Source organism: Phaseolus vulgaris, chromosome 2 (assembly GCF_051622355.1).
Source record: "Phaseolus vulgaris cultivar YP4 chromosome 2, ASM5162235v1, whole genome shotgun sequence".
Taxonomy (NCBI): Eukaryota; Viridiplantae; Streptophyta; class Magnoliopsida; order Fabales; family Fabaceae; genus Phaseolus; species Phaseolus vulgaris.
In genome coordinates this window covers 38381617-38392923 of record NC_143499.1, presented here as the reverse complement: position 1 = coordinate 38392923, position 11307 = coordinate 38381617, and the positions used below count along the sequence as shown (strand labels likewise).

Sequence of the window (11307 nt, the reverse complement as noted above, 5' to 3'; positions counted from 1 at the left end):
GGTTCAAACTTCAGCAGAATTCATAAAACTTGGAGGGTACACAATGTGCATTATATAGGAAGGGAAATGCATTATTATTGGCATGGGATTGGATGAAGAAATGAAGACAGAAAAATCAAAACTAGAAATGGTGAGAGCTTGTGTGTGTAGATTTAGTGAAGGGATGAATGGCCTATACCAAATGGGCAGAGGCATGTGGGGGCTAGAATTGGAGCCTACGAGGCTCAACTCCCACTGCTTACATTGAATCTCTCCCTTTCACATATTTTCACAAACTATCATTAATCTATGTGTACATTTATAATCTCTACATTGTTTTTTAAGCAATTAATCTATATATGCACATAATTTTATTCATCCTCATCTTATGAAATTCTTCTTCGGAAGCTTCAACCCTTAACTTGTTTAGAGTTGGAACCTCACATAAGTCTCTCACAAGTCTTGCGGTGCCTTTTAAGCTAAGTTACCTTCAACCAATTCAACCCTATTGCCCAAGCTAGAGTAGGGTTAGGTTAAATTTAAAACAATAATTATTTCTTTCTTTCACCCTATCAAAACATTGGTCACTTTATTTCACTTTTGGAATGGGTATTTCTCAAACAAAACTTACATTATCAAATACTCACTCCTAACACACAAATTTTACAACTAAAAATAATCATTAAATATTAAAAATAATCTTATTAAATGTCAAGAGAAAGATTAGTGAGTTATAAGTAAATCCATATAAAAGAGTATAATATTACTTTTAATTCAAAATTATAAGACAATAAATTTGTAGATAATTTTTTATAAGTTGTTCAAGTTTTTCATTTTTACTCAACCTGAAATTCAATTTCACATTTAAATTTGTAACCTTTCATCTACACTAAACTTTCATTTATATGTTATAATTGATAAAATCAAGGACAAAAATAATGAATTTTTTAGAGACATATTATATAAATGGTATTATGAAGAGATTGAAAGATATTGGATAAGGTAATTGGCAGTTGGGCCCAATGCCATTCCTATCCTCATGGTTGTTAGGAAGCATGTATAAGATGTTATGTTAGACGTCTTCTTCTTTACTCAATTTTTTAATGTCTCACTCACACATTACAATAATTTCATCTCCCACGATTGCAACAATTTTCTAATCTTCTTTATCACACATATATTAAATATCAACATTTTTATTTCTTTTTTAAATTTCAACACTGCTTTTCTGTTTAAATGTTTGTATGAGATTTTATATTCTAACTTTTTAACTTTTTTTAGATGGATTGCGTGAACATTTTAAGTATATTTGCTTTCACCATAATTAAAAAATTGTTAAATCAATATTCCAGCATTAACATATATAATTTACCCATCTTTTCATCCCATCTAACAATCATAATGTTTATTTATCATTGAAAATCTAATCCAATTTTCTTCTACTTTAAAAACTGTTATTAAAAATTGTTTGTGATTCTGAGTTTTATTTGAACCAATTTGTTTAAATTTAAAATAAGCTATTTTAAATAAATAATTACTTTAAAAAATCTTATTTAAAAAGCATATAATATTTGCTTCTTATAAAAGTTGAAAATTACTTATTTTTAAAATGAACAGTTTAAACGAACATTAAAAAAATATTTAATTAAGAAACATTTTTTAAAACAATAAATTATATCCTTAAAAAAGATTTGCCGTTAGCCTAAATTTTAAGTTATTGGATGTTTATTATAGAAAAATTATTAGATATTAGTTTATAAATATGCCATTTTTTTAACGTAGTTCTTAAATTTCATTACCTTTTGTTCTTAATTTTTGTAAATCTATTTTTTTTTTATCCGTATAAATATGTTATTTTTAATTTTAATTCATAAATATATTATTTTTTGTTCTTAAGAACTGTAATGTTACTATTTATTTTAATCCTTATAAACAGATCAATTTTTTTATTTTAATTAATATCATATATTAGGGTGATTTTTAATGGCGTCAATATTATTGATTTGTTAATTTTTTTTATTGTGTATATGATATCATGATGATATTATTAATATTAAGTTAAATTAAGAAATTTAATGGTAAGAACAAATTTTAAAAAAATTTAAAGAGAAAAAAAGAAGAGGAAGCAAAAATGAATTATTAAAATTTATGAGACTAAAACTTTAATCTTTTTTTAAGTAATATAATATTATTTTAAAAAAACTATCATGTATTATATCACTACAAAAATTATTAAATAAAAATTAATTAATTTTTTACAAATTTATATTACTAAATTAAATTTATGCAAAATATACTAAATATAAAGTTAATAAAAAGTGAATATCCACGTAAATTTATTTATTAATAAAATGTGTGTTATGAAAAATGCAAAAGTAGTTTATTATTAATATTTTTTTCGTAAGTGGAAAATAAATTATGATATCATAAGTAGTTGCATTTGTTTTGTGATGGAGATGATGGATATAGAATTGTCAAACGCATCAGGTCTGTTTAATCTGAATTTCCTACAAACTTGTTTATTAGTTTGACTTATCTCATCAATCACATCAACCTAATTTAAATTAACTTATTTTAGCTTTTGGAAAACCATTCTATTAATGTATTTAACTTCTCATTACATCAACGACTATGACAACCAAAATAGATTAATAACCATACCAAAACAAAAAATAAAGGATTCAGGTTAATATTAACTTTAGATTAAATAGAAAAAGGTAGATATAAATCTTTATATTTAGGTTATGTAGATTATAAAATCTGTAAATGAAAATGATCGTGATACTTTACTTATAGTTATAATTAAACTATATTGAGATTGAATTAAATTAATATACTAATTTAAGATGATTTAAAAGTTATTTAGAATTTATTATAATAAGATTAGTTGAGTTTATGATATTAGTGTATAAGGAATAATCTCTATCTCTGTTTTCATATTAGTCATCGGCTGGGACACATCACAAAAGGGTTGGATGAAATATATTAGTCAGATTCTACACTATACTAAACCTTTATGTTCCTTTCCAAATGGATAATTTTTTACCCTTTTCTTTTGCTATTTTTCACAAAAAAAATTATTCTCCTTCCGTTTCATATTTTCATACAACAAAATAATAATAAATAATAACAAAAATTGTACTAAAAATAATAAAGATATAAATAGCATATACTAATTTCTTTTCCCACCTTGTTAATTTGTAATTTGCAATTTATCAATGATGGTTGAACAATATTCTTATCTATTCTTCTTACCTATTTATTTAGGGCTAATAATGAAATAATTTTAATTAATTTGAACATTGATTTATGATAATATTTGAATAAAATTGTAATTATTGCATCGAAAGAGATAAATGAGAGTTAATTTGTAAAATTATCATAAAGTATAAACAATACACAAAGTAAAATCAAGAGAGTATTTAATATATATTTTTTATTTATTTTCATTCTCAGCTACTTCTTGATCTCTTTACTAACTGTTTCTACAGTAGCTTATTTTAAGCATTAAAAAATAACATTTAAAATTAAAACATTTCCTTATTATTAAGTGTTTTCAAGTACGCATTATGGATATCCTTATTTTCAGGTAAAGTTTTTCATAATAATGGTACGAACATAGGTAATAGGGTTTTTCTTTTGGGTTGATCATGAACATGTAATGGGTTCAGTGCATGAGTAACTAGAACATTGAACCTGTTCACTGTAAAAGCAACCCAAATTTTAATAAAAAAAAACGTCAGAATGAAAACAAAGAGAGAAAATAGAGTGAAAGACAGTTTTTATATAATTAGAGATGAACGTGTAATTTAATTCATAAGTTACTTTCTTTTATTGCACATATTATTTGTTCTGGTAGTAAATTTTGTGAAAAATAGTTCTTACTAGATAGTTGCCAAATCATGAATCTTGGATGATCTTCTAGCAACACGATTCTTAATCTTATTAAAATCCTGCAACAACAAAAAATCTTATAAACTGCACGTGTGGAGTTTGGTATAAGGCCTTTGAATCCACAATTGTTTAGAAGTGAGTGCAAGTCCAATGTATACAACTCAGTCACTTCACCTCGCATCATATTGCAGTTCTTTCGTTGTTTTTTTTGTCAAATCTTTAGAATATTAATTTTATTCCTTTTGTTCTTCTTAAAAAAAAAATCATTTATATTTAATTATATATATATATATATATATTCAGATGTTGCTATGTACTTTATACGTCCATAATCCATTCATCACAATTTACAATACAAAGAAGAGAAAAGTAATGGTAAACTATTGAAATAAATTTTAACATAAAAAAGAGTTTATAAAAAAATTAATTTAGTCAACATACTATACAAGAAAATCGTTAAATTAGATATTATCCTCATAACTTCGATAACTAATTAGATATAAATTAAAAACTTATTTTTTTAATAATAAAACTATTTTAATATTATCTAGTTAATATAATAATTAGTTTTTTTTTCTAAAATTAGTTTTTACTTAATGATTTTCTTGTAGTGATATCATCATCATTCAATTTCTTTCAAATATCAATAGTGCAATAACAATATAAACCACATATGGATCTATACAATCAAGGATATTCAACAAATTAAATATCGAGTGACGTCTTTTAGAAAACTCATATTAAATATGTATGACCACGAATTAGTATTTGATACAATTCAATACTTAGATTTACAAGCAAATTCAAGAATTATAGTCATACATCTACGTATGTCATAGTGTGGAAGAACGCGTTTTTGTTATGCTTCTTCCTCTACTACTATTTCTTATGCTTCTTGGGCTGCCTCCACCCTTTGTTTTGCTTCTTCCTTCTATCGTCTCAACTCATTCACCTGCTGCAAGGTGGGAGTTTTGCTATCGCCTCCAATTGGGTGCCAAATTTTCGATTCCTTATTAATTGAATTTATAGAAGTAAGAACAATTTTACTGGCGTTACCATTTATCTTTTATTTATAGATACCAACACTATTATTGATCTAATCAATTTCTTAGATAATAGAGCTCACACATTTACTATGTCACACTCTTCCAAGATAATTGCCTAATTCCCTACCTACCCATATATCATGATTTAGGTATTTTGATTTAACAGGAGGCAATTTCGATTTATCAATGATTTGTTTGCTTTGTAAAAATAGGCCTACCCTAGTGTTATTATAACGACATAAAAACAGTAACACCTCATTCAATATTTTATTTTATATTTTTCTTTCTATTAAGAAAAAAAACTATTATGACAATGATTTTTAACATAACAACGGTTCTAAATAATAATAAAATATTAAATTAAGTTATTTAACTAAAGTGTAAATCAAATTATTAAATAAAAATTAATAAAAGTGGTTATGGTGGGATAATGGTATAATTTTACTAATTGTTAACATATCATTGTTCTTTACAATTTAGAAATCTGTATTTTTTTTTTCCTTTCTTGTTGTACCAAAAACAAAATCATAATAGAATGATAATTCTTTTGCATGCATTTCTCATTAAGTAGTGTTGTTTATACCCATTTTTTCCACAACGTTTTTTTACAACTTAAGTGAGTTTTCTCTCTTCCTTTTCCATCTCTCTCTCCAATGTTATAAGAAGTATAGTGAAAAGACTGTGTAAGAATGTGATTAGTCTTTCTCAATTAATGGCTATAAATGGCAAGTAGTTCGTTGAACCTTGAGTGAGAATGAATCCAATGGCAGTGTCGTAATTAGCCCCTTCCATGCATCAGAAGCCCAAAGTAAAGTGCAGCTATGGAAATTGGAAATGCACCTTTGATCCTTTCTCATAGTCAAAAGGAATGTTTTTGGGATTGCAGAAAACACAGTAACACAGAAAAGAATAAGAAAATAAAATAAAAATGGGCTGAAAAGGAAGAGACATGTATGGTCAGGTGGGCATAAAGAATTTGGAACTGCATGTCTTGCACACATGAATGATGAAGGGTATCTTTCTATCTATCAATTTTATCAATCTAATTTCATAATTCATATATGAAAGAAACAAACACAGAAACAGAAACCCAGATGATGATGATGATGAATGATTCACAACTCACAACACAGCTCCTGAGTGCCCATTACGGCACAGCCTGTGAGATTTCCTTGACATGTTCTCTGAAGAAAGCGACAAGTTTGAGATAAGTCCAAGCACCCCATGTGGGTTCCTCCTTCCTTTTCATCAACTTTGTTGTCTCCTCATTCACTTTGCTCTTTAGTTCACCCCTTCTTCACTTCCCCCCTCCTCCCTTCTTCTTCTTCTTCCTCTTCCTCTTCTCACTCTCACTTAAAAGCCACTTTTCTTGCAAAAGCAGTCTTCCCTTGTGAGTCTGGTTTTCAGCATGTGGGAATCAGAGAGTGAGTCTGGTGCTGCAGGGAGGGAATATGGGACTGGACTTCTCACTTCAACCAAGCACAGTGTCAAGACTGAGGGATTTCAGCAAAGAGGCAACTCTTGGTATGTTCAATGCACTGTTGTTATAACTGTTTTCATCACATGGTTCAAAGTAGAGATCAAAATTTGTGATAAAATTGCTTTGGAAAACAGTTGAGAGTGTTGGTATATCCATTTCATGTTCACATGCAGGTATGTTTCAGCTGATATTCCAAGTGATCTTCTAGTTCAAATTGGAGAAGCAAACTTCTATTTGCACAAGGTAGCTATTATCTTGCTATAGAATAAATAAACAAATAGATAATTTCCTACCTGAAAGTCTTTTATTTATCCTGTGAAAAAGTATGGCATTTTTTTTATAAAGAGGTGAGATGCTTCTGACTTGTACTGTGGTGAATTTCACAAACTGTTTCTGGTGCTTTGCTGTGAAAGTATCCTTTGCTGTCACGAAGTGGAAAGCTGAACAGAATCATATATGATTCTCGCGACCCTGATTTGAATAAGATAGTTATGGACGATCTTCCTGGAGGGCCTGAAGCTTTTGAACTTGCAGCCAAGTTTTGCTATGGAATTGCAATTGATTTAACAGCAGGCAATATCTCTGGCCTGAGATGCACTGCAGAGTACCTTGAAATGACAGAGGACTTAGAAGAAGGCAATCTTATATTCAAGACAGAAGCCTTTCTTAGCTATGTGGTTTTGTCTTCATGGAGAGACTCTATACTAGTGTTAAAAAGCTGTGAGAATCTGTCGCCATGGGCAGAAAATCTGCAAATTGTGAGAAGATGCAGTGAGTCCATAGCATGGAAAGCCTGTGCAAATCCAAAGGGAATAAGGTGGTCATACACTGGAAGAAGGGCACCGCAAGTTTCCAGCCCAAAATGGAATGACATGAAGGACTCAAGCCCTAGTAGGAATCAGCAGGTTCCCCCTGATTGGTGGTTTGAGGATGTTTCAATCCTTAGGATTGATCATTTTGTAAGAGTCATTACTGCTATTAAGGTAAAGGGCATGAGGTATGAGTTGATTGGTACTGGAATAATGCACTATGCAACTAAGTGGCTACCTGGTTTGATGAATGACACAGCAATCGCAGGAGATGAAGGAAGCAACAGTGGTAACAGTAGCTCTAGTAGTGGTGGTGTTGGTAGCTGGAAAGGTGGACTTCAAATGATTGTGTCTGGACCTAGAGATGGCACTTCAACTCTTCAAGCTAAAGATCAAAGGATGATCATTGAGAGCCTCATCAGCATAATTCCCCCGCAGAAGGACAGTGTCTCATGCAGCTTCTTGCTTAAGCTACTGAGAATGGCAAACATGTTAAAGGTTGCACTTGCATTGATTACTGAATTGGAGAAAAGGGTGGGAATGCAATTTGAGCAAGCTACACTGGCTGATCTTCTAATCCCATGTTATAACAAAAATGATACTGTTTATGATGTAGATCTTGTTCAGAGGCTGCTAGAACATTTTCTTGTTCAAGAGCAGACTGAAAGTTCTAGCCCAAGCAGACCACCCTTTCCTGATAAGCATGCCAGCAGTAACATCAATGCCAAGACAAGAGTGGCGAGACTTGTGGACAGTTATCTTACTGAGGTTTCCAGAGATAGAAACCTTTCCCTCACAAAGTTTCAGGTTCTTGCAGAAGCTTTGCCTGAGTCAGCTAGGACCTCTGACGATGGACTCTACAGAGCAATTGATTCCTATCTTAAGGTAATCGATTCCTTCTCCAAGAGGAAAATAGAGCAAGTTTTCCATTTTTCGTAATTAACTAATGTGTGATTTTGAACTACCTAGGATGCACCACTTTTGTGTAAAACTGCAAGGTAAATTTGAATTGGAACTTGAGAGTGTCATACTAAATATGCTTACTATTTCCATCAGTGGCAATAGGTAGCAGTATGCATACACATTGGTTTGGTAATATGCATCTGGAAAATTAGAAGTACAAGTAAACATGTTGAGTAGTTTAGATTCACATGTTCCTGTAGATGTTTACTCATGCACTTCTTATACCCTTGAACAAAATTAACAGGCACATCCAACTCTAACTGAGCATGAAAGAAAACGGCTCTGCCGTGTAATGGATTGTCAGAAACTCTCCATTGATGCTTGCATGCATGCTGCCCAAAATGAAAGGCTTCCATTGAGGGTAGTGGTGCAAGTTCTATTCTCTGAACAGGTGAAGATAAGCAATGCACTATCCAACAGTTCTCTGAAAGAAGGTGTTGAGTCTCACTACCAGCCAATGGTTCCAAACCGGAAAACACTTCTAGAAGGGACACCACAATCATTTCAAGAAGGGTGGGCAGCAGCTAAGAAAGACATTAACACACTCAAATTTGAGCTTGAGACTGTAAAAACCAAGTACTTGGAGCTTCAAAATGATATGGAAAATCTGCAGAAACAGTTTGATAGGTTGCTAAAGCAGAAGCACACATCAGCATGGACCAGTGGGTGGAAGAAACTAAGCAAACTTACAAAAATGACAAACGTGGAAAATCATGATATTTCACCTCACCTTCCAACTTCAGAGGAACAGAACAGAAAGACAACAACTAGAAAGTGGAGAAACTCAATATCCTGAGAGATAAGAAGCTCTCAACTGCATTGGATTGGAACTTATACCTCTCATGTATCAATTTGTGTTCCAGACTTTGTTCTCTTTTTTTTTACCATATTTCATTCCTTTTTTTTTACTTAGACAGCAAGAATTTGTGGCTTCTCTTCGTTTAATTCTTTTTTCCTTCTTTTATAGAAATTGCTATGAAATTCAAACTACATTGTAATTTGTCACCATATCCAATCATAGTTTTCCTTTACAAATTCTAGAGCCACTGCTTAACTTTTCCACCTTATGCATTAAATTTCCTGCTAGAGTTTAAGAAAAACCACAACCACCGACTTGCATTGCATTAGACCAATACAAATATTTAGGACTTACAGAGACACTAATGTCACAAGTTTACAATTTCTCTCTCTCTTTCAACTACGGAAAACAGCAACATATCAGCAAAAAATATGATATACATTACAGTACAGATATAAAACCATTGATTCATATTTTCACAATTGTTTAAGCTTTTGAAATAGTTTGTTTATGGCAAACTTTTGGGGTATATTGGTTTATGACGCGCCTTAGAAAGTTAAACATATTGGCTATAATGCAGAAACAAAAATGGGCCAGTTTCTTACTCAGTATGCACTGGGTGTTACAGTTGGACAAAACCTTTTTCCTTTATCCACCTTTTATTTATTTATTAACTATTTATGCCTAAAGACCATTCTAACAAAAATTGTCTCTTATAGAGTTAAACCTCAATCATGCTCCTAAAAGAATGACTATGATGACCTCATACCACTTGATTTTGCCCAAAGTGTGCATCAGACCAATAATTCTTTGGTGTTGTTTCAGGTCAAGGATATAATTTTTCTTGGTAAGCAATATAGAAAAAGAGGATGATGAAAGATTAAAGCAAAGAAAAAGCATATGGAAGGATTTTAATATGGTTATTTAGAAATAGAGGAACACACATGACATAATCAACGTTTTGGCCACTGTGTTCCTAATTTTAATCTGGTTTAACTTTTTCTTCTCAATTTCATGTGACATCATAGTTTGTAGTTAGTGCCAGTTTGGATCAACATATTTTACATTGATAATTAATTTTGATTTACATTGTTTTTTAGAGAAATTTATGTTTAAATTTGATTTCTTTTTATTCTAAAAAATTAGTATATTTATCTAAGCAAAAGTTATCCGAAATTACTTCAATTATAAATCTAAGATTGTTTTCTTCATATAAAACCAAACACATCAATAATAACTAAATTTAAAACCAAACACTACTTCTCGTGTCCAAAATTGGTTCAACAAAAATACATGCATTTTTGGTTTATTTTTTTAGCAAAAAATAAATTAATTAAATTAAATGGAAAAATTTCAGAGGTGTCCCAATCCTTATACAAAAGGTGTCCCAATCCTTATACAAAAGTCTTCTACCTCTCCATCTAACTAACAACCACATAATCACTACAAGCATCCAAAACATAGAATTGTTCCCTACACTTATACAACAACATGTAATGGCAAAACTGCATAGTTATGCCGTGTAAAGCAACGTAATAACAAGATTAGTATTCTTCCACCCTTCATTGGTCACTACAAGAAAAAAACACAAATTATATACGGATCAAAATTCGTATGTAATTACATACGAATTTATAATATTAATAATAATATTAATAATATGAATATAATTTATAATAATAATAATAATAATAATATGTATAAATTATATTAATAATAAGTATAATAAAAATGATAATATAACCAAATAACTTGTCTAGTATAGTGGTTAATGCTTCCTTGGTCATTAAAAGGACTCGAATGCATAGTCCTGCCTCATAGATAGGATTTATAAGTTTTAAATTGTTTCTATCAACTGTCTTGGATTTCAATTAATTGATTCTTTCATACGAATGAGTTAACCTCTTGGAGGAAGTTATAAAAAAATGATAGCGTAAAACTAATGAGTCTCTTAGTAAGAACTAGTTTTCCTGGAATCTATAATCATTACTTGAATCGAATGAAATGGTTAAAAAATCAGTACAACAAAATTCAACACTTATGCATAACAACTCTAGATTTGGATCAGATCCAATTACAAAGACATTCACTGATCAATCTAGAAAACCATCCCATTCTCCTCTAGCTCTGCAGGCTGCCACACTGAAAAAACAAGTCGTAAGAGAAGTAGAAGTGATCATGGAGGGACGTCTGGCTCAGTTGGGACCAATAATCAAGCCAAAGTTACAATCTTTGCTTTAGTAAAACCGACTTAAAAGAAATATAAAACCCTTGCCTGACCCTTTGTTTCCTTAAAGAACATATTTACATGTAAAGTTGCATGCAAAAAGACAGGAG

General features: G+C 30.5%; 1 protein-coding gene across 2 annotated transcripts; it reads left to right on the top strand.

Moving 5' to 3' along the window:
• The first annotated feature begins 5513 nt into the window (after positions 1-5513).
• LOC137811875 (root phototropism protein 3) lies at positions 5514-9206 on the top strand. Of its 2 annotated transcripts, XM_068613733.2 has the most exons (5): positions 5514-6145; positions 6301-6443; positions 6573-6642; positions 6813-8093; positions 8416-9206. In XM_068613733.2, the coding sequence occupies exons 2-5, from the start codon at positions 6328-6330 to the stop codon at positions 8965-8967; spliced, it is 2019 nt and encodes a 672-aa protein (XP_068469834.1). In that variant the 5' UTR covers positions 5514-6145; positions 6301-6327; the 3' UTR covers positions 8968-9206. The 2 variants fall into 2 exon arrangements, with proteins under 2 accessions (XP_068469834.1, XP_068469833.1); XM_068613732.2 differs by lacking the exon at positions 5514-6145 and having other exon boundaries at positions 6181-6443.
• The last annotated feature ends 2101 nt before the right edge of the window (positions 9207-11307 follow it).